Source organism: Passer domesticus, chromosome 5 (assembly GCF_036417665.1).
Source record: "Passer domesticus isolate bPasDom1 chromosome 5, bPasDom1.hap1, whole genome shotgun sequence".
Classification (NCBI taxonomy): Eukaryota; Metazoa; Chordata; class Aves; order Passeriformes; family Passeridae; genus Passer; species Passer domesticus.
In genome coordinates this window covers 67494214-67518044 of record NC_087478.1, presented here as the reverse complement: position 1 = coordinate 67518044, position 23831 = coordinate 67494214, and the positions used below count along the sequence as shown (strand labels likewise).

At 41.0% G+C, this 23831-nt stretch overlaps 2 protein-coding genes and 1 long non-coding RNA gene across 5 annotated transcripts in view; 1 reads left to right on the top strand and 2 right to left on the bottom strand.

Annotated features, from left to right (window-relative positions):
- Nucleotides 1-12845, bottom strand: part of INTS13 (integrator complex subunit 13) — an 18446-nt gene extending 5601 nt beyond the window's left edge. Inside the window, exons 1-11 of one of the 2 annotated variants that reach the window (XM_064420733.1) lie at nt 12793-12845; nt 10186-10417; nt 9194-9268; nt 8253-8455; nt 7922-8002; nt 6685-6775; nt 5543-5671; nt 3837-3921; nt 2030-2119; nt 1487-1576; nt 375-553 (exon numbers count right to left, since the gene is read on the bottom strand). In XM_064420733.1, coding sequence (XP_064276803.1) covers nt 375-553; nt 1487-1576; nt 2030-2119; nt 3837-3921; nt 5543-5671; nt 6685-6775; nt 7922-8002; nt 8253-8455; nt 9194-9268; nt 10186-10410 — 1248 coding nt within the window. In that variant the 5' untranslated portion in view covers nt 10411-10417; nt 12793-12845. Of the gene's footprint in view, nt 1-374; nt 554-1486; nt 1577-2029; nt 2120-3836; nt 3922-5542; nt 5672-6684; nt 6776-7921; nt 8003-8252; nt 8456-9193; nt 9269-10185; nt 10418-11481; nt 11950-12792 lie in introns of those variants that run through there. The other variant, XM_064420732.1, reaches the window with a different exon arrangement.
- On the top strand, nt 12095-23831 carry FGFR1OP2 (FGFR1 oncogene partner 2). 2 transcript variants are annotated; one of them, XM_064420735.1, is made up of 6 exons: nt 12864-13014; nt 15854-15990; nt 17088-17205; nt 18092-18234; nt 21243-21356; nt 21703-23831. In XM_064420735.1, exons 1-6 carry the CDS (start codon nt 13011-13013, stop codon nt 21838-21840), a joined length of 654 nt encoding a protein of 217 aa, XP_064276805.1. In that variant the 5' UTR covers nt 12864-13010; the 3' UTR covers nt 21841-23831. The 2 variants fall into 2 exon arrangements, with proteins under 2 accessions (XP_064276806.1, XP_064276805.1); XM_064420736.1 differs by lacking the exons at nt 15854-15990; nt 17088-17205 and having other exon boundaries at nt 12095-13014.
- On the bottom strand, nt 15333-19227 carry LOC135300828 (uncharacterized). The gene is made up of 2 exons (XR_010362600.1): nt 19132-19227; nt 15333-17518 (listed from the first exon to the last, which is right to left on the bottom strand). It is a non-coding gene; the product is annotated as an uncharacterized LOC135300828 (long non-coding RNA).

Genomic DNA, 23831 nt, shown 5'->3' with positions numbered 1-23831 from the left:
CACGGTTCAAAGCTGTCAACTTCATCTTTTCTATTTATTGTACAAACCACTGATGTGCAATCTGTCCTTTGACAATACTCACAGTCCTGTGTATCCAATACACAGAAGAAAATTGCCAAGAAAAGTATTTTTCTAGAGTCAGAACAAATTTTAAACACTCCTAGTGCATTAAGGAGGCATTTCTTGACACATGACGTATTTTATGAAGCAGGCGTATCAACAAGCTTAGTATTTTCTACTAAATATTTATCAAGATACTTATTACAAAGGAAGTTTGACCATGCAATCCACTTTAACATTTTCTTCCCACATCTACTGCCCTGCATCTGTTGTCATGTGAGAGAAGCAGCAGTGTAGGACAGAAAGACTCTTACTGTGATCCTGTAGTCAGTGACCCTCCCACCACAGCCTTCGCTAATTGAGGGGGGATCTTCCAGAATTGAGCGGGAGCTGCTCAACACATGCAAGAAAATCTCTCCGCCGTGGCTGCTGAGCATGTGGCTAATGACTTTTGAGCCAGACTTGCGTGGTTGTTCCAACAACACCGAACGACCTGGTGGAAAGGAGATCACTTTCATTCACTCATTCCTGTGTGCTGCAATTTTAAATTTTGAGCTGCAAAAATACAAGTTTGTGCTTGGCTAAGAAGAATCTGAACCCACCAAAGTGGTGTTTTCACCCAGCTGAACAAAGAACTGCCATCTCCGCATTTCTTGACACAGAACAGGGTATATGTTCCTTAAAATTTTACAAAGCAACACCAAAAGACCTCTCCTAGGCCAATCAATCATTTTTTCTATAGGATATTATTCTTAGGAAAAAATACATATTCACAAGGCATTCAAGAGCCCTGCTGCAGAACCATTCTCATTAAAAGCAATTTTCAAAAAGTAATAAAATAACCTCTTGAGTATAAAGGTATCAGCTGATACCACCTGCTAATGCTTACTGGATAAATGGATTCTTCAGGCAGAGAAATAAAACTGCATTTGTCTTATTTCCAGTAAAATACACCAAGCATTAAAGGGTGCATTCTCCAAATAAATTTCTTTTCATCAGAAAGCAGAATCAGAAGAGTGAGCTGAAATATGCTATTAATTTTGGTTCTAACCATTTTTATTAATGAAAGGACATTTTCACTACACAATCTCTAGAGTAAAATACACTAAGATATAGTGTTTAATAAAACCACTGCATGTTTAGACAAATTACTTGACTGCAGGAAAACTCCATTAAAAGGATATCTGTAATGCCATTTTGTTTACATACAAACCTCCATTTCAATACTTCCTGCTTCTTTACATCTTTCCTCCCATCTTCAATTACGAAACACATTTGCCTTCTCTTATTTATAGGACATTTTAAAATAAACATAGTATTTTTACAGTATACACACATTACTGCTATACAAATCAAAATGTGCTACATGCTCCATTTACAAAATAAAAAATTATGACGTCAAATAATTAGCCAAGGACACATTTACCATTAAGGAGGAAGTTTGTAAGGCATGAAGAAGGTCTGCTATTTACATCTACTGGTGAAATTCTGTATGCTCCAGTGCAATAGTGCAGTTCTGAAAAAGAAAGGAGTAGAAAAGTGGAGTGTAATTCTAGAGACAGAAAAATAAAATCCACAAAATAAAAGAATGGAAGAGGAGGAGACTAGTCCAAAATGAACAGAACTAAAAAGTCTAGATGCCTCTCAGTCTCAAAGTCCTCACTGGAAGGATTCCCAAGAGTCCACAGCTCATAGAATCTCATACATTTCCAAGCCCTGTTTCCAGCAGAAACCGCAATTCTTTATCTCCTGAATTATTTCACTGACCAGTCAGTCTGTTCTTATTTCTCTTACCAGATTTTCTGGCCTGCTGGCTCAACAAGTCAACATAAATTGATAATAGTTAATAGGCGCATGAGCTCCATGGCCACACGATTCCTGTGTGACCTTAGATCTGCCCTGTCTTTCTCTCCTGTACTCAGATTTGTACGAGTTACCAACCAGGTCTGGAACATTCCACGTCACCTACCCACACTGTTGGTTCGAGGAGTGCACCATTTCAGGGTAACAGTTTCTTTAAATGTGCCTTCTCTGCTATTGCCACCCACGTGGTTATCACCTACAGAGAAAGGCAGAAAGAGGAGGGGATCAACCAGAGTTTATTACAGAAAAACAACTCTAAACTTTTAAGGTACAAAATTACCATGAATATATACACAATGTAATCTAAATTTAAAACTTAGATGCCTGACTTTTTGATTTGACAATTAGAAAGTTCCACATAAGTTTAGTTCTATCAGTAGCAGTCAATTTTTTCCCGCTAAAATGACCAGGACTTTTAAGACAATATCTTTATTAAAATTTTCCACATAGAAATCAGAACTATTAAATACTAGAGCTGACTGGTTTAATTGACTTTGGAAATACAATATGTACGAGAAACAATCTAAAGGTACATTTGACAAGTTTAGTTTTTTGGGGAAAGAAATATTTGGTCTCATCATCCAGTCTCTTTGCTACGTCAGATTCAGCCTGAATTTTCTCAATGTGTTCTACTGACCACAGACACTTTATTACTAAAATAGTGGAAATAAAATTAACTGCAACAATTTTAGAAATTATCTCTCAGAATATCTAAAGGCCAAACTTACTTAACCTGAAAATTCCTTGGCAACATTTCAGAGAAATAAGACCAGTGTAACTAAATTCCTGCTTTCCTAGCATCAGAGCTACTACAACCAAAATATGTATTTAGAAACAAATGAAAGAACCCAAAATTTACAGGATCTAAGAACAGATTTTTTCCTGTCCAAGTCCTGATAGGAAAAACGTGAAGAGGAAATGCAGTCAGAGTGCTTTTGTATTTTCCTAGGACACCTAATTACCTGAGCCAACAAGTTTTCCAAAATTGCTTCTGAGCTCTGGCAATAAAAGCTTTAAGATTTCAACATCATAACACAGTTTAGGTGAGGCCGAGGTCATTAATGTGACACCCTATGCTTTTCATCAATCTTTAGTCATCCACTCCCCTAAAATTTGGAGCACAGCACTTGGAGATGACAAAGGAGTTAGCTCCTCTTCCTCAAAGTAATGGGATAAAAAGCACAAACTCCCCAAATGGCTACTTATGGATCATATGACATTTGATTCTACTAATAAAGATATTATAAGCTGATTTTTAACAAAGTTTTACTTCAGGCAAGATCCTCAAAAAAATAATTCTGCAAAAGACTAAGTGTTGTGCTTTTCTAATTTTGGTTGTGCTATTAAAAAATTCACCTCACAGGTATACTAAGTAGTAATTCCAAATTTACAATCATAAAAGATAGTACATATTTCAAATATAACAAAAAAAGCTCAACAGCCAAACAAGTCTTGTTTTTTCCGAAGCAATTACCGTCATAAACGACATTTAGGCCTGTGGGATGTAAGTGCTGCTAATTATTATTACTTAACAAAGTTCAATTGTGCAAGGCATAATTTTGCACAAATATCCATAAGAGGGACTTCATTTTGTAAAATCTCCCTGTTTATCTGGTCTCTCATCTACTTTTTGTACCTCAGTAAAAAACTGACATGCCCTTCAAATCTCACAGCAATATCCAGAACATAGGTGAATTTGGCCTGTTTTCTCATTGCTGTATTAAAATATGTCAATAATGAGTAAAACTCTAATGCCAACATTACAAATTAAGTTTCCTGGGATACAAGGAATAACTGAAATAGCTACTACTTGAGCCTGAAATTTACACGGATTTGAAGCGCTCGATCTTTCTTTGTGAATATTCCCAAAGAGGTTGATCAAAAGCCACCTTCACAGGGCCATTCCTACTTACCACTCTTTAAAAAATCCACGTGTGCCTCTTTGTGATGAAGCAGCTCCACATCATAGTTGGCTGATGTGTTAGCGTGTTGCTCCTCCTTCAAGAGAGAAAGGTAGACATAAATAAAATTACTTTAGCTAGAGGTCACCATTTCCATAAATGAATGTTTCTACATTTATCTTTCAGTCCAGAAGAAAACAAAGTCTCCAAGTGCCTCAGACAACAACAGGATTGCAACGCTGAGGAAACTTTGCTCTCTGAGCAGTTTAAAGATGCAGCCAACTGCTTTTCATCTTATTTTCTTTTTTGAAACCCTATTCCTCTTTATACAAGCTTCACGTCAGGGTGCAGAGCATCACATACAGGTAAAAACTAGGCTTGTCTACTTCACGAAATTAGTGAAGTTAAAGAAGCCTACAAAATGTTACATAATCACCAGCAGTTACAACTTACTGAGCAGCAACAAAGGCTCACTGCAGAGTAGAGTGACAATTACTTTTCAAAAGCAGAAATCAAGAATCCAAACCAAAACCCACACTTTGAACTTCTTATTTCTTAAGCTTATGAGAAGAGGTGCAATTGCAGCTGCAAGTTTATAACTAAAAAAATGGATTTTTGTAAAGAGGACACTGCATCTTCAAACAGCTGCAAAGGATCAGCAAAAGCAGAACAGTAACTCTGCTAATTTACTTAGTTTAAAAAAGAAAAACAATTAAAAAAAGAAAAGAAAAAAATCCACAGAGAACCCAACATAGTCTATTACTATAGGGACAAAGGCAGAAGGATAAGGCACACCAGCAGCACACAGGTCAGAAAGTTATAGACAAGGTATTTGCAAACGGAAGTCACATTTATGCCATGACCCATGTTAAATTCTCATAAAAACTGAAAATTATTTTCATATCATGTTTTAACTTATAAAATCCACACAATATTTTTAGTTTTCAAATATGCAATGATTGACTGTGCTACAAGTTAATTGATTTTTAAATTATGAAGATTACCTGCCTATGGCTCTTTTTCTGTTTGAATACTGACACTTGTGTCTCAATTGTCTCTTGCTGCCTCATCAAGAAAATTACTGTCAACTAATTCTAAACTGCACTAATTTCCCTCCAAGTAGCAAAAAAAAAATTAAAATATGAACACAACTTCTATCACAAGATGCTTAATTCAACATCTTCCTTAAGTAGGGATATCCTGTCCCCATTTCATGTTTATGGATTTTCGGAGTAGAAAACCCACTAGAAAACCCTTGGTAAAAAAGCAGCTTTTAGTTACAAACACCTTTATGTTGGGTGGGCATGATAATGAAACAAAGGAAAAAGAGACTCACTATGCCACTATAATGCACAAGGGTCAAGAATATCTAAACACAACTAGAAGAAGACGAAAGAATCACAGACAAATTGATCTGAGGCAAACAAGACTGTATTTATATAAAGTAATACAAACAGAACTGAAATAACACCTGTATTGTTACTTCAAAAATTGAGATTTGGCAATACAATATTTTGTTCTGTCATCCTTCTTTACGTTTTTTCCCCTTTATTTTTACTAACCTGATCACAGACATTGAATGTGGGCTAATAAAAGAAAAAAAAATGATATGGAGAGAAAAACAATGTAAAAATTCAATTAAAATAAACATCAAAAGTTTTCAAACAAATTTAGAAGTGATGCAGCTAGTTAACACAGAGCTGTAGACACAATATTACCTTCATAGGGATGTTAGTTATTGTGGTTGAAGCCAGATCAAAGTGTTGCTGTACTAAAAGATTCAGTTTTGTAGCCAGGTGCCTCCCTGCACGGACACTGTGCACTTCACTGGTTAGAACAGGGGAGAGCTGAAATAAATTGATACATGGAATTCATAGTTTAGGTTGTGATATCATCCAAAAGTACAGTTTGCTCAACTCTCAAATAAGCATTTATACTCCTAAACTACCTAAACCTATACTCCTAAAACTACCTAAATCTATACTCCTAAAACTACCACTCAAAAACCCACACCAAGGGAAACTACTGAGTAAGAAGCAAAACCTATTTTCTTTCTGAATTCTAAGCTTATGTCAAGTGCTACAGATGCAGTTCTTAAAAACAGGAAAAAAAAACCAAAACATCAGAAGTGTGCTAAAAAATGTGACAAATTTCCTATTTGTTAATAGGAAAAATAGTATCACAACATGGGGAATAAATTTTAACAGCAGCTCTGGGCCTAGTTTTACATTCTTTTACCTGCTAAGTAACAGTAGCAAAGTAATTTTTAGATGTCTACCTGTAAGTGCATCATACATACACAAGGCAAATAAACACAAGCTAGGAGATATATTTGATTTTTCCTTAGCCAAGAAGAACAGCGGGTTGGGGCTCAAGAACAAAACAAAAATTCTAAAAACCACACAACAAAAACTACAACAACAATCCCCCAAAATGCCAAAATAAGAACCCCAAAAAACAACAACAAAAAAATCCCAAGACCCAAACCCAGTGACTGCCTTAGGGAGGGAAGAAGTCTATTCATTATCTTCCATTTACAATTTTTAGCACAACTACAGCAGAGTTCTGTAGAAATAAATCACAGGAAGGTAGTCCCTCACAATCGCTTTCATGTATTAAATACTACACAGCACTACATGCTTTTCATGTTAAGTCATTTTTCTAGGGTCTTTTCTTACAGACATTAATGCAGAGCAGACTGTTGAATGGCAAAATATATTACAGATTTTTTTTTATGCACTTGGTTTCAAACAACCACCACATGTGCTTTTGCTACTGAACAACTGAGAATAATTTGCACTATTTTCAGTCTGACGTGGCTCTCAATCTGGGATAAACTTTCTCATTTTAAGCTCCTCACCTCTTTTTTAGGACGATCTGAAACAAGGCTGTCTTCACCAACGGGGTACGTGTGGATTAACACCAGTTCACATTTCTGAATCTGCATTAGACTTAAAAATAAAATAATTCTGCTTAGCCTACAGCATGGCACACTATCTCCTAAAATTAAATTAATTCTGGTATCTAGAACATGGAATCATAGCATAAATTAGTAACATGTTGTTTATGAAAGCGTGCTGCAGAAACTAGGTTGCAGATATGATTTTCAAAAGCATAGACTTCAAAATAAGTTTCCTATCAGAATACAAACAAAAGCCTAACACTTCTTGCTCCTCAGATGCTATAGTGTTGTGCTTCTTTTTTGGACACATCAATGGAGTAAGTCCTTAACAGTTGCAACCTGTTCAGCTTTATTCAGCTGAATATTGACACTATAGAGGATTTGTGTCTCCAAGTGTAGGTAAGAATGAGGGGATTCCTGGCAACATGAGAACAACTACCCTTACAGCACAGAGAGATGGGACATGTAATGGGATATATGCTAACCCCGATGTGGTTGGAAGTTTGGAGTGATATAAACATTGCACCACATCTCTACCTACAGGAATGAGACATCCCTGTCTTTACAATGGATTGAACACCTAATTCCTTGGGCAGGATCCTTTATACATCCATGAAACTGCAACTGCAGCAGGAAAAATAGGAGAGTGCTGCTTCTGCTCTTGAAATGCCTGAGGAGCAGACAGGAATAGAATCTCAACCCACAACAACTTTACAAGATAACACAGTGCTGTAGGCAAACACTTCAGAGTTTAACTAGACAAAACATATGTGGAGAAAGAGTACATCTCCTCTGAGAAGTCTATTTCAAGATTCCTGTATCTCAAGGGAAGTTCCAGGCAATACAGTCTTTTAGAAACTAAAACTAGTTTCAAAGAAGTTAGCTGTAACACAGTATTATCAAGAAAAACTGCTCCAGATGAATTAGTGATTAAAAGCGTGTAACAAGGCACAGTTATGTATCTCATTTTGGAGCAGATGTAGAAGGTAACATGCTAAAGAAACCCTGTCCTATGAAGGATGACACTGGAAAGATAATGATCATACACCAGCTCTAAGCTAACAATATCACGATTTACTGCCTTCTACTTCACATTCATTCAAATGTGAGGTACAGGTTCATTATAGTGAGTTTTGACAGAAATACATCCATATTTCCTACAGGATGCAAGAAACTCTGTTAAAAGCATACTCACTGGTCAGAGTTAGCTGCAAGCTTGTTGTGCTCATGAATGGTCTCCTGAACACAATCCTCCAGCATCCGAACATGGCTGTCACTACAAAGAAAAGTGGTCTTCTTTTAAGGCTGCACCATCAATCCTCCTGTTCAAAGCTACTGAATATTCCTCTACTTAAAGTGGGAAATCTTTGAAACTTCTGGAATTTTACTGTCAGAATCCCATAAACAAAATCTTTGATAAGGTGAGAAGTACTCTAAGAAGGATCTGTGCAAAAAAGCTGCCTGCAGCCCTTGTGGGAATGTCTGAACCGCTGGTGTAGGGGCAGCACAGGCCCTACATTCCCCACCTCTTGGCGTTGGTGATGCAGATGATCCTGCCCCTGTTGCCCACGCGCTCGGCGTTCTCCATCAGCGTGGTGCGGGCCTCGTGCTGGTACTCGGTGATCTTGCAGAGTGCCTCAACAGCGGCCACCAGCCCGTGCAGGATGCTGCAGCACTCGGGGTCTGCCCGCGGGTTCGGCGGCCCCACGGCCGCCAGCGCCGCCATCAGCTGGGTGGAACAAAGAACTGTTACCCAGAGGCACCTCCCGGCTTTCAAACCTGAGAAGTCGGCATTCTAACACATCTGACATGCAGATTAACGTTGCCGGGAGAAGGGCAAATGGAACAACTAACGAACATTACTGGCAGCCTTCTGGAAAACCTGTGGCCATAAATTATCCTTTTCAGTTTCATTTATTCATTGTGATTAAACAGTCTCATTTATTATAGAGAAATACCTGGCTATAACAACAACTTATATCCAACACCCGCAAACATTCTAATATTGTTAGTTTCCTTCTGCTTTTACTTTCTGAGAATTTGGAAATGCATTTCTTCCTCAAAGTAAATTTTTAGAGGATGAGCCCTTTCAGGATGAAACAACACAACCATGAAGAGGATATTAACAATTAATGTATTTAAAGTAAGTTATTTGCCTCTCATGTGAATATTTTTAAAAATAATTGAAGTTCAAGAAGTAGCACTAAATTACAGAAGAAATATGTAACTAATTTATTCATAATGTTTATTTTAAATATTTAAGTCTCTACTTAAAGATACTAGATTCTTTTTAAATTTTGTCTATAGAAGAATCCAGGCTCACAGGCAGCTATTTGAAATTCTGTTATACAATTTCAAACTAGATCCACCAATACTGTAATTAACCAGAGTTATTTCATATTGAACACAATGTTTATTTCACAATGAAGTCTGAACTACAAAACAAAAGAACAGTTACAAATCATACCTCCTGCAAGTTCTGATCTTCTTGAGTCCAAGAATTCAACACATGAGCCCCAGAATCACTCACAATGAAATTCACCTCCAAGGACCAAAAAAGCATATTAAGGTAACAGCCATTATATGGTTACTTCACCAAATTTAAACAAACATGAATTCCACTTCTTTTTTCTGGTTGTCGGGAGATAATGTGCAATGACAAGCCAAACTCAAAATAACAAATCCACAAAAATCACACACTCCTGCTATATTCAGTTTTCCCCTTAGTAATATGAGCAACAACTTCTACTTATATTTGTACACCAGAAAATCATTCTCTACACCAAATAAGATTTTCAAAATACTAGAATTTTAAGGATTAGTTTAGATTTCCAGTAGGACAGCCACAAAATAAAGTAAATTCTAATACTGTAAACTGCACTCCAAAGTCTGTCACAGTAATCATGGGGTAAATATCTACCAAGGTTTAACAAACATTACTAAGAAAATATGGTTTTCTAAACAAGAAGCTGTGTGTGCCAGGGAACTCTCCTCCCACCTTTCCAACCTGTTAGCTCCAGGGCAATCCTGCCCTCTTCCTAAAGCCCAGAATTCCTTCAATGTTGATACCAAAACTCTGTTTACAGAGAGCTACCATGTGTGTTCAGCAGCAAAATTTAACTTAAGACAGTAACTCACTGAAGCTTTTGTAAAGTCATTGTTCAGGAGGGCACAATAATAAAGCTCTAAGTTGCCCTAAAGACTTCTCCATGTTTTGCACCAGCTTGTAAAGTGACATTAGGACAATGAAAGATTCCAAAATTAAATATGTAATGAGATACTACTGAAACCAATTAAAGGACTATGAAGTATATAAAAAGCAAAAACAAATTTTAAGTGATAAATTACAATTTGATATTTTACTCTAAACAACACAAAGATATTAAAAGACTTAAATAAAAGATGAAAACATCCCTTATTGTATCAAGTACGACATGCAGCACAGCTGGCAGAACCTACCAGTTTCTTGAAAGGGAAAATATCATACATTATTCTACAGTACTCCATGGATGACTCCACTGAGCAGGTCCACAGGGATTTGGAGATGGGTGCCAAAGGAATGATGCCTTGGGTGCGATTCTTCACTAACATATCGAATTCTACGTGCTGCCTGCATGATTCTGCCATGTAGGGGCAGTGATCCACAACGAAAACAGTTTTGTGAGACTCAGAAAATATTTTCATTTTCTTCCTGAAAGAAACAGACATCAAAAGCGGAAAGAAATTGCACATGGTGGAAAAAAACCCAAACAAAAGACATCATAAGTTGACAGTGAAAATTACACACGCATCCTAGAAATATGCTAGTTTTAGAGTCCATATTTAGTAGACTACATATTTTATCAGAAGAAACTATTTTTTCTCAGGAGAAAAAACAGAGAAAAGTGGAACTATATTGCTGAAAAGGCAACAAAAATGCACAGTATTACTCTCCCCACTTTTCTATTTCAAACCAACTTTAAAGAAGAAGTACACAAACTGCTTCTTATTTAAAGCTTATTTCCTAAAATAAGGAACATGCAAAAAAACAATAATAAACTTTATAGACCTTTAAATAACATAGACTTTTAAGCCAATTTTCAGTCTTGGCTTTGCTAAATACATCTTACTTTTAAACGAGTAGTTGCATCTGTACTTCAACATCTCACTGACAAATATACCAAGTGTGAAATCATAAAAAAACACAGAGCAGGTAGGGCTGGAAAGAACCTCCAGAAATCATCCAGTCCAACCCCCAAACAAGGCAGGATGACCTAGAGCGGGTAATGCCTTCGCGTGGGTATGGAAAGGAGGGGGACTCCCTTCCCAGGCAGCTGCTCCAGGGATCTGCACTTTTTATGCACAGAAGTTCTTCCTCATATTGAGGTGGAACTTCTGTGTTTTCGTTTATGGCCACTGCTCCTCGTCCTGTCGATGGGCACCACCGAAAACGGCAATTTCAAGCGTAAGAATTTATTTTTCCGTGTACTTCTGCTGAATTACAGAATACACAAAATGAAAAATACATATAAGCTCATTAAAAAAAACCCCTAAAATATCAAAGCAACGCGGCTTCCTCAGGGGGAGGGAGCGGGACATGCTTGGGCCCCTTGATCGGCTGCAGCAGACGGGGCTCACCACGGCCCCTTCGGCGTGAGCCCCGGCCGCTGCCTGCCCGGCCCGAGGGCTCGCAGCCTGCCCTCGGCGGGGCAGGGAACCCGAGGGGCCGAGGCAGCGCCGCTGGAAAGCGTTACGGCGACGGTGAGCGTTTCTCACCTAGGTCGGCTCCTCCTGTGGTGCAGCAGCCCCGGTCCCGCTCCTCGCCGCGCGCGGCCGCGGCCCCGCTCCGAGGAGGAGGAGGAGGGACGAGGCCCGCGGGGCGCCCTAGACGGGGCGAGGCGCGGGCGCCTCCGGCTGGGCCCCCTCCATGTCCCTGCGGCGCTCTGCTCGTCCTCCTCGGGCGGCTCGGCGGGGAGCGCGGGGCCCGGGTCCGGCCTGCGCGCCCGGCGCCCGCGGGGGTGGGAGAGGCGGCCGGAGCCCCCCCCGCTCCGCCCACCCCTGAGCCCACGGGGGCCCCGCGCGGCCACGGGCGCCGCCGGCACCGCGGCTCCCCCGAGGGGAGCGCCCGGCCCTTGTCCGCACTTCCCCGGGCCACAGCCCCGGCCAGGATCACTCGCCCGACATGCTGAGGCCACCACCGGCCCCGTTCTCGTTCCTGCTCCTGTTCCCCGCCCCGCCCGTCCTTGCGCTCCCCGCACGGCTCGGGGGAGGAGCCCGTGATCTCGCGAGAGCACGCTGACGCCCTCTGGGCGGGCCCCGCCGAGGCCGCCGTGTTCTCGCGAGATCTCCGGGAGCGGCGCAGGGGCTCCGTGTGTCATTCCAGTGGGAATTTTGTCTTGCAGCGCGCAGAGAGCAGGAGTGTGCCAGCAAAAGCCTCTCGGCTCACACTATTTATACATTTTAAGAAACAGAAGCATCAGTGATCACGAACAGCAAGTTACGTAATTTGCCTGTTAATTAGTACTCAACCCCATTTACTGGGCGTGTCTGTGGTTTCTCACGCTCATTAGTGCAGAGCCGAAGGTCTCTCCATTTGAGTCTGGAGGCTCTTTTTAGGAGGGTGTCGGTGGTTGCTACCGCCGGCATTAACTTTCCCCCAGTTACTGCTGACTTCACTCTTGATGGTTCTCAGCCACACAGCCCAGTCGTTTTGGGACTGTCTCCCTTTTTTCTTAAAAGATTAGACAAGAATACGATCATAGAAACACACAACGCCCTGGCCTGGGAGGGACCTTATTAGCTCATCCGGGTTCATTCCCCCTGCCATGTACAGGGACACCTTCCACTATCCCAGGTTGCTCAGCGCTCCATCCAACGGGGCCTTGGACATTGTCAGGAAAAAGCCAGCCATAGCTTCTCTGGGCACCCTGCGCCAGGGCCCCAGCACGCTCACAGGAAAGAATTTTTTCCCAATATCCAATCTAAACCTATTCACAGTGCAACTGCTTAATCCTGAGTGTCCCGCTAGAGCTGCTGATGTACAGTTCAACCCAAATCCCGAAGTTTGGCTCGACACCCTACTCGCACCTGCAGGATTTGGAATCTATAGGAGGGCGGGGCGTTCTCTCGCGAGATTTGGAGCCGCGGAGGGGCGTGCTCTCGCGAGAGCTGTGCACGGCCGGTACCGCCCCCGCCCCACGGTGCCCCCTGGCGGGGACGGGATACGCCGTCCTCCCCTCACGCCGCCATTTGACATCGTTCGGAGCCGGTCCGGGCGCACTCCCGGCGCGGCCGGAGTCCCGGGCATGAGTGAGTTCCGTGGAGGGGTTCGGGGACACGGCGGGGGGTTGCCGCTGTGGCCGCCGGCGGGCGATCGGGAGCGCGAGCAGACTTGCATCGGAACTCCCCACGGCCGGGGCGCCCTGAGGGGCGTGAAGGAGGAGGGTACCCCTTGCCCCCGCGTCAGACCCGCGGGACGGAGCGGGCCAGGAACCCCTTACGTGTCTCGGCTCGCGCCGGTGTCACGACAGGCGCCGGTGTCGCCTCTTAGCATCGCGGTGGCGCCGCGTTTTGGGGGCAAGAGGCGACGCCCCCAGACGTCCCCGACTCCCGGGACGCTGCTGTCACACCGGGAGGGGACACCCCGGGATGTGTCACGCTGGGAGTGCGGCGGTGACACCCCCGGGACGCTCCTGTCACGCCGGGACCTTTGCACCAACCTAAATTCCTTGGAATTCCTTGGAAATTGCATTCTGGCTTAGCGCTGCCAAACTGGTCTCCGTGGTAACAGAACCCACAAGCTGTGAGGAGAGATGGCTTCCAGTAAGAATAAAAAAAGAAAGAGCAGAAAGTTAGGAGAAGGTGGTGGTCGCACAGAGATCTTTATTCTTTGGTGTTGGTTTTTGGTGTTTAATTTGGTAATGAAAGCTATTAGCAAATAGCAGGAAGTGACAGTGTGTAGTAGAAGTGTTGCTGGGGTGACTTGGTGCTCTGCTACCTGTTGACAAGGTTGCAGTAACGAGCATGTGTGCAACTGGGCATCTCTGCTAGGGCAGGGCTCAGGGATCATTAACTTCAGGTCCCGTAACCATGCTCATAAAAAATAATATATGATAAGAATTTGCTTAAATCAATTATATTAATGATTAATTGGAGTTTTTTCCATCCCCTAAGTGTCCAGGCTAACTCACAGACTTAGCTCAGCTTCAGGATCAGGCAAAGGTCTTGTTTTTCACAGGCAGCCAGAGAGCAAGTTTCAAGGACTGGTGTCTTGCTTGAAAGGTAGCGTAGCCGTGATTTGGGGCCACTGTGAATTACCATGATACAAACAGTGATTTTGCTTTTTGAGGTACAAATGGTGCCTGAAAACTGGAGCTGGGCCCTGGCCTGACAGGGGACAGCGACTGCAGAATTTTTGGGGCTGTATTCCCCACGTCTTTCCCAGCACATTCCCTGTGAAAAGAAACATCAGTGTCTTTGCCACAAACAAACATCCTTTTCTCTGATATGGTTGAACTGGGGCAAAAATGAGAACATCAATTAAATATACACTGTTAAAAAATATATGTGGATGCAGACAAATTATCAGAGGTGTTGAGTGCATTGTAGTGTGAATGCCAAATGTATTCCCAGCTCATGTAGTGGCCTCAGAGGCTTTGTTTATACTGGTCAGAGAATTCCTGGACAGTGAGCTGAATTAAAGGCTGCTCTTCAGCAGCAACATGGATCTCACTAAAGCAATTTCTGCAGCAGTTCAACCAGTTAGTGGGGAATGTCATGTTTTGTCTGGGATATTTCTGTAGGACATCTGACTGGAGGGAGGAGCAAGAAAAGCAGATCTCTAAAAACAGTGCAGTGTGATTTTTTGTATTTGATAGAGCTCCAAGTGCTAAGTCAAGGTGAATAAATTAACCACCTGTGATAGCCCAGCAGTGTGCTGAAGGCCTGGCTATCTCAAATACTTCATATGGAAAGTTAAATGCAAACACTATCCGTTAAACAGGAAAGCTGCCCATGCCAAAATATTGATGCTTTTGATAGCACATGAATCCCAGAAAATACAAGTAAAATGTCTAGTGTTTGAAATATCCTTCCTTCTGCTTACCTGGCATAAGAGCAAAAGGTCAGATGAGGCAAATTTGAGGTTTCTTTAAGTTTGGCTTAATATCCTGGGCTATGATTTGTAAAGGTGCCTGAGAAAGTTAGAAAATCAACATGAAGCGATTTTTTTTTTCATGTAGCTGAAGAAAAACTCAATAATCTTTAATGCTTACAAAAATCTTTTCTTTTGCAAATAGCCTGGCTAAGAAGTGGATTTAATAGATTCTTTCAGTATCTTAGAACATTTAATAAACCAAATATTAAGCCTGATATCAATAAGGCTCATAAATCTTATAAACCTCTATTGCTGCTGTTTGATTGCTGAAGACTTCAAGGAGTTTAAGTAGATTTCCTTTTCAGTAGACTAAGTCCAACGTTCCTTAAAAGAAAAAGAAAACATAGACTGAAAATCTTGGTCTTGAAACTTAACCTACAAAGTATGAATATGAAAAAATTAGTGTAAAGGTTAGTACTGTTTACAATAGACACAAGCATTTGGCAAGTTTGACAGTTCTGGCAATCTATAATTCCTGTGAACAGATGCTGCAGGTAGAACGGCGGTGTTTTAAGGGTGCAATTTCTTCTTTTCATTAGCTGAGGTGCTGTCTTTCTCTGTGCTGTTGAAAATGTCACAGTTCCATTCCACATAGCAATGTTTGTGTTCATTTATAGACATGAGCAAAACACAAGCCTTTCATCTTCTGAAATTTCCCTGAGCAATTTTCTCTACTCTGTCAGTTTGAGCTGCTCCTTCTCTGCTGATTTAAGTCATCAGAATCTTCCAGGCCACTGTAATCCTTCAGCATTCTCTTTTGTGCTGGATTTATACCTCAGTTATCCTGAAGCATATCTGTTAGGAGGGCACATGAAAAAAAGTAGCATTAAAAATGAATGAGTTCATGTAACATTCTTTTACTTTCTGCCAGAAGCACCAGCACTGCCCACAGTTGCTGTGCTCAGTGCCCTGCCTCTGGCAGCTGATCCATGCCCCAGGTAGCTGTGCTGTGCAGAGGTGCTGTGGTGCTAACACTTCCTTTGTCATGTTCAGAAATGAGCTGCACCATTGAGAAGGCGCTGGCGGACGCGAAGGCGCTGGTAGAGCGGCTGAGGGAACATGACAGTGCAGCTGAGGCGCTCATCAAACAGACCACGGCGCTCAACAGGCGGGTGGAAGCCATGAAACAGGTCTGCTCTCCAGCCCTGCTTGCTCCGGGCAATGGCAGCACATCCTCTGGGGGCTTCTGTGCAGCACAGAATGAGTGTGGTGTTGGGTTAAGCCTGTAATGCAGACTTGGTGTTTTTAGTAGAGGTGTGGCTCTCATCTAAAAATAGCTTGTTTATAGAGTTTGAGACTGTGAAAACATTTTCACAGTTACTCTAGTTTAAATATTGAAAACAAGCATTTATTTGAAGAACGCTGGTAGAAATGGGCTTGGTATCTTACAAACCACTCTGTGGTGTCTCTTGGTTTGCTCTCCAATGCAATACTACACATTTTTATTAATTTTGGCATGCCCATTTAATTAGAGGCTCTGATGTGTTTTCTTCTGTACAGAGTACTTTTTGCACTGTCTCCTTTTGTTTCCAACATAGCCTCTTGGGCTTTTTTGCACTCACTTCTATTCTGATGTTGAGCTGCTCAAGGAACATTGTTAGATTGAGTGTGACTTTAACAAGACAACTCCTGGGAAAACGTAAAGGTGTCTTGTGACTTTCCATATGGGAGTCCATCCTCTCACTTTAATGAACCCAAGATATGTTAATGGGCCTATAAACTTGTAACCTCCTGCATGCAATTCAGTCTTGTAAAACTAGGCATGCAGAGGCTTAATGGCTTCAGATCAAGAGTATGACATATCCCCATCTGTCGGGAGTCAGGACTCATTGATGCGGGCCCAAGTAACTTGTACCCACACAGCCCTGTGGTTTAAGGTTTTGGGAAGCCACAGTAAATGTTAGGACGTTAATACCTCATGGTTTGTCTTTACCACATCTCTATGAGTTTTAAATTGCCTGATGGTGAACTTGGCCTACGTTAACTGAAGGTTAAATAGCATCCACTACACACATCTAAGGTCATGCTTTTGTGCCTCTAAAGGACAGGATGTCTGCAACACCTTCTGGTGTGTGTGTTTGATACTGTTATTTAAAAACAAGCATTGTCTTCCTGGTTATAGACTGTGAGTGACAGTAGAACTGGTGCTTTGTGACCTGCTGTGTAATACCTGCCTTGGGTTAATCAAATATGCTGTACCTTGTTGGTTTGTTTTTGTAATAACCAGTACCAGGAAGAAATCCAAGAGCTCAATGAAGTAGCAAGACATCGACCTCGTTCTACTCTAGTGATGGGTATCCAGCAGGAAAACAGACAGATTAGGGAATTGCAACAGGAAAACAAAGGTAAAATATGAATATTCTATCCTTTTCAAGGTCCAGCCTGTATCACTGGAAATAGTGAGAATTTTACCATTGATCATTTTTCAAAACAGAGCTGTAGAAGAAATTTTTTCTTCTAATTTCAGTTTGTCAGTTTAACTGATCAAAATTCATTTCAGGAGTCCTAAAGTCCAACCTGTGGGACTGATGAAGAAAAAGAGAGATTTGGGAAAAATTAGTTTTTTTGGTCCTTACCTAGTGTCCAGCACAAGTGAGGGGATAAGTAGAACTTCATTCTGCAATATAGGGATCTTTTTGGAGAAGCGTTTAACAACTGCTGAAAATAATAGGAACAGTCAGGAAAAGTTACGGTGTAAGTTGAAAAGTGTAATTCCTTCTGGAATTCTGTAGACTAGGAATGCACTGTTCCTTCAGGAAAGCCATAGGTATTCTAACAGTTCCACTCAGCAAAGGATTCAGTGATCTCCATTCAGATGAGTCTTGCCTTGTTTCAGGGGTTATTTATCCTTTGACTCAGTATATTTTGAACAGAAGCATTTTTCGACTCTGGTTTTACCAAGCTGCAGATTAAGACAGATCTGTGAACTCCTTCCTGCCTTTTGTGCAGTGTGGCTTGTAGTGGCTGGGGTAAAGCTTCTCAGCCACACTTTTGTCAGCCACAGGGACTGAACACGAAGTCACACTAACAAGAGACTGTTTGTTACTGACCAGGATTTCTCCCAGGCTGTCACATCAAAGCCATTTGCAGAGCCTGTGTAGATTTCGTGGTGCAGAGCATGGGGACACTCAATTACAGGCTCATTTTGGTTTTCTCAAGCTGAAATACTTGTGCATTTTGATTTGGTTTTCTGTGTTCAACTCTTAACTGCATTTTAAATTCTGTTGGCAGAACTGCGCACATCTCTCGAAGAGCACCAGTCAGCTCTGGAACTCATCATGAGCAAGTACAGAGAACAGATGTTTAGGTTGCTTATGGCGAGCAAAAAGGATGATCCAAGTATAATAATGAAGTTAAAAGAGCAACATTCCAAGGTAATAACTTAATTGAGGGTTTTTGCTTTGTTTTTTAGTTAACACCTTAGTTTGTAGTGAATCAATTCAAAGCTCACTTTATGTCAATTTTTATGCTGTTGTACTACTAATGAGTCCAAATTTTTATAATCCACGCCAAGCAACACAATCGGGAAACTATCAATTGAGTAAGTCAACCTTACCAGCTTCTCATTTATTAAAACGTTAAACAGGTAGCATTTCATTACTGCATTTGCTTAATTTACTTCTGTTTCACTTCAGTCTTTAAGGCAACTGCCCTGTTACACTTCCAGAGGTTAGTAAGACTTTTAGACTAGCTTTAATTTATGCTTGTGATACCAAAAAATCAGTAATAAACCTGTGCTTAGGGAAAATAGGATGAAAAAGCTTTTCAAATTCAATATTTAAATTTTTTTTCCCCTAAATACTGTAAATAAATTTTAAAAATTAAAAGTACTTTAGACTATTGGTTAACTGGATGAAGCAGGAAACACAAGTGTATGTTCAAGTATACATTCGTTAGTCAAAAGGACTTTTAAATTTTGGGGGAATTCATTATTCTGGGTCACCAACAGATCTAAACAGGAGCTTTTTAGCAAAGTATTGCATTTCAATGAGATTGTAACATAATCATTAGAGCAATGCAGCTGTGTAGACAAACAAGTTCTAAGTGTTTAATAATCTTTGCCCTCAGCTAATTTAAGTTTGCAAAGCAAACTTAGGGTTTGCTTACTGGGAAAACAGAATTTAATAATTTTATTCTTTCTTGCCTACTTACAGCATCCTATGTGTGTAATTTTTGCCATTGGTATGAAAATATATTATTGGATTAGAACTGTATCTTTAACATAAAGTCTTGAAAAATGACAGATAAAGATCATTTTCAACAGAAGTTACCTCAGAATATGATATAGCACCTGCTCCAGCTTCAGGAGAACCAACACAAGTGGGTAAAATGAAATCCATCCTGAAATGGACTGTGACAGTTCGTTTAGGTGCACTTCAGTGGAAAGGCAGGAAAAAGAAAAAAAAAAAAAAAAAAAAAAGAAAAAAATCTCACCATGTAATTGGAACAGGAGATTTAGGCTTCAGCATTTTCATTAAACTTCTTCCTTCATGAATGCCTGATGAAAAAGATTTATCACCCTTATCCTGACACATAGGATTTCTGGAATTTCATTATTTATTCTCTGGCTCAAGCTTCATATTCAGAAGATTGAACAATGTTGAAACACTTTTTAAATACCTTTTTCTCGTTAAGCAAAAAATCCATTATACTCAAGGAGTTAAGCTCCCTGTTCCCAGTAATGCTATTTTCCCAAGTGCCAGCTATTATTTTAGTGCCTGTTTACAGATTATTACAAGAGCATTGATTGTTGCAGATGAAGAAGCACCTCCTTTAAATAGAACAAGAGTGTCTTCTGTTAGTGTAAGAGAAGAGTCTGTGTTGGTAGTAGTGACCCTGATCTAAGTGTGCTGTTTGAATTTGCTTAGCTGAAACAAGGCTCTAAAATGGGTGCTTCCCCTTTTTGGTTTTATTTCTTTATTATCTTTATTAGAGAGAAAAAACCCAGTGTGTACAAAAGAGAGAGATACACAGAGGCTTTTATGGTCACTGCACTCTTTGGTTTTACCCTAAGTTTTCCACATGTGCCTTGTAGAGCAGAGCCTTCCAGTTTGGTGTTAGGGTGTGACCTAACATCAGTGACCTTGGAACAGGCCCGAAGTTGTATTGATCCAGAGCCCAAATGAGCTGTGAAAGCAGGAAGCAGGGAGGACAACAGTATATCTGAAACCCACAGCTCCTACCCAGTCCGTCTCCAGGGTGCATCCTTGCCTGACCACAGCTTCCTGTCAAGCTAAATTTGGGAGTTCTTTAAAAAAAAAAAATTCATGTCATCACCTGCCTTGGAAACTGAGAAGAAAATAAAGATTTACAACAAGTTCTTCCTCACCCCCTCACACTGAGAGTGGGCATTTAACAACTGCTAAATTATAGCTTGAGCAATTGGAATGGCAGAGGGGAAAGGGCTGATGTTTATTTCAGTAAAAGGTATTTGTTTTCATCAGATAAGTTTATGATTCCAGCTGAGGCAGTTCTTTATGGTAGTTTAAAAGCAAGCTGATAATCTGCCAGCTGTATAGATTTCCCATTAAATTCATAATTTAAAGGCGGGATTTAGCTTTAGTCTCTACTGGCCTTCATTTCAGCCCTCCTGTCCTGCTTTTCCTGATACTAGCCAATAAATACTGTGGATTTTGTCCAAAGGCCAGGTCAGGCACAACTAGACTGGCATCCCAGCAGAGTTGGAATAAAAGACAAGTTGAAAAATGAAAGCTGTTGGAAATTCCTTTAAACTGTCTGGCTTAACTGAGCGGCACTGAATGCCAGAGGGGCACAGGCTTCTCATGTAGCAATGCAGGGAAAGACAGTGGCCCTTATCCTGAACCTCTGAAGTCCAGAGCCCAGATAAGCTGGAATTGGAGGTGGAGTCAAGCAAAAGTATCTACAACAGAGAGTGGAGGACAGGCTTGAGTTTTGTAATATATGACATAGTAAGGATAACCACTGCACCTGCTCTTTTTTAGAGAGAAATGCCTGTCCATGGACTGGTACTGGAGACCCGGTTTGAAACACCTGGAAGGAATGTGGCTTGCCCTGCTGTTCTCACATGAGTGGAGCAGTTTTGCGTATCCAAAATAAGAAACATCAATTCCTGCTGCACAGGAGGGCCTGGTCAGGGCAAGCACAGCACCGTCTTTTAGCCATTTTTAGGTCAGGGATCAGTTGGTTAAGCTTCTATCAATTCCACTTTGGGGCAAACCAGGTTAATTTAAATAAACAGGACCATTATGGCTGCCCACACTGTAAAGTTAGAGAGAATTTATTTTCCAAAATTGGCATCTGTGATAAAAAATGTCACAGCAGCTAAATCATGTTTAATGCTTTGCTTTTTTAATAATGCAGAAAATATATCACTAAGATATTACTAAATATTGTATCTCAGGAGTTGCAAGTGCACGTGGACCAAATTACAGAGATGGCAGCAGTGATGAGAAAAGCCATTGAGGTGGATGAAAGGCACAGCTGCAAGGAGCAGGAGCGCATCACCCAGCTCGAGGTGAGGAGAAAGCTGCAGGGGCACAGATATTAAGGGGAGTAAAGATCCTCCCAGATGTTTTATGGAGTTTCCGTCCCAGTCACTCCCTGCTGTTGTGTTACCCTTGCCTGCTGGAGCAGGGGAAGAACTCCTACAGCTTAATCTCAAGGAGGGGGTACTTAAAGCCCATCCAAGAGAGCAGGAAGGTCAGAAACCTCATGTGCCCCCTTGGAGAAGATGACACAGTACTGATTTCAAGTCAGTGTTTTACTCCTTATGCATTAATTTGGAGTAGAGGGGAGGCTTTAAGAGTTACCTGATTTCTTTCTGGAGTTCTATTAATGTATTTTTCACTCTCTGATTTTAGCAAGAAAACAAAGGCTTGAGAGAAATTCTTCAAATCACTAGAGAATCATTTCTGAACCTCAAGAAAGATGATGCATCAGAGAGCACGTCCCTGTCAGGATTAGTAACAAGCAGTGATCTGAGCCTGAGGAAAAGCTAAGGACTTTGGGAATCACCAAGCTTCAGTTGCACACTTAAACCAATGGAGCATCAGGGGGCACTGGTCAAGCACTTATTACTGAATAGGGCACCAGCAAGAGAATACATGCAACGCCAGCTCAGTGGCTTTTATACTGTGTAACATAAATTCAGCTGGTGTTCTGCAATACCCTCAGTGACAGATTGATTGCCATAGGTCTAACCTCGGTAGGAAATGGATTCATGCACTTGCTGAATTGCAAATTCTTTTTATATGAACTTGTTTTACAGATAAAATGTGAGATTTCAAGTAATTTGTATAAATTTATATAAATTATATATAATTTATATAAATTATACAAAGTTCAGTGCAACTGTTAGATAATGAAGGTAAGATTTCAAGTCTGATCTCTGCCTTAGAAAGTAGTAACTTATAGGTTCTGTGCATAATCCACATAGCATTTTTTCCTTTTGTTTTGGTTTTAATAACTTCTCTTTTTGCAACAAACCTGTGATTGGAGGGGCACACAGGCAGCCTAAAATTTAAGGATTTCTGTCATTTAACCTTGGGGTCTCTCTTTAAAATACAAGGCCAGTTTTTAAACGTAAGGAACACTGTCAATCAATAGTTTGGAGTTTTTAAATGAAACAAGATTCTTTCAAATATGTGCACTGAATTGTATTGTGAGAACATGGGAAGAGCTGTTCCCGCCCTTGTTGTTCTCAGGAGCACAGTTAGCAATACAATTCCGCCTCAGCTTTTACCTTTAAGAGGGGAAATCCAGCCCAGTTCTCTGTCAGTAAGAAGCCACACGAATCCCATGTCTTTCTTCTCCAGTTGCCTGCCCAAACTTCCTGAGTGAGGAATGGCAACTGGAAAGCGCAAAAGCAGTGGCAGCAGAAAGGGATTTGATTTCTAGCCATAGCAACACAGAAGGAACTAAGCATCCAACACTTCCAAGCATGCCAACTTCAATACAGCTTCCTGTGCCCCAGCACAGCTTCCCTGAGCTCAAGTTAAATGTTCCATAGGCCTAAGGGGGAGCTTTCAGTAGCACTGAATTGACTTAGGAGCAGCTCAGTACCTTTGTTCTCTCTGTTGCTGCTCCTTCCCATAGTGCTTTTAAGAGGAAATAAGTGAGAAAGGAGTATTAGCAGGCAATAAATGCTGGTTTTCAGTGAACTAATACACATGCTGATAGGACAGGTAAATCAGGTCTCCACATTCTTACAGTCTGCTTTAGAAATGGAGAAGCTCCTGCTTCTCTGCAGAGCACCTTGGCTTCTTGCTAGGCTTAGTAACACACTGAGGACATTGACATGCATGGAAAAAAGTTATGGCCATTTCCAGACTTGTGAAACAGCCATGGGGAAATTCTTGGGGAACATGTTAGCTCAAGCACAAAATATTCTTGTCTGCTTTTATATTATCTGTAAAGCTTTGCTGGTGCTTCTCTAATCTAGGTTTTGCATTTCTGCCATGGCTTGCAAGCTGCTGACTTACCAGAAGCAACATCTTTTTTTCACTGAAGTGTTCTGTTGTTGCAAACTTACAAGGAATTTTGGGTTCAGTTGTTGACGTTCTTGTTTCTAGAAGCAACTTTTCAGCCACGCACTGGTGTCAGGAGGCATTTCTATCAATTTCATACTGAATTCAGCTTCGTGGCTGACTTCTGGTTTGGCTCCCGAATACAGAAAAGGGTTGTTGGTCTGTGGCAGTACTTAGAGGTTGCTCTATTATGAAATAGTGCTTGATTAGTGTTTATTTTTGTAAATCAAAAAAAAAAAAAGTGACTTAATTTATCTACTCATAGTCTTCACGTTTGATACGTCTCCCCTTTCATTTCCCTACCCTGATCACTTTAGGATTTTAAGAGCTTTACAGTGTGTGGAATGACTATTTTTCATTGCATACCTGTTATTTTTGTAATGCAGATGGCTTGAAAAGGATTTATGGCTAGAATTGTGTACTGTACAGTAAACTTATTTTATCAATAAAGTTGACTGAAAACA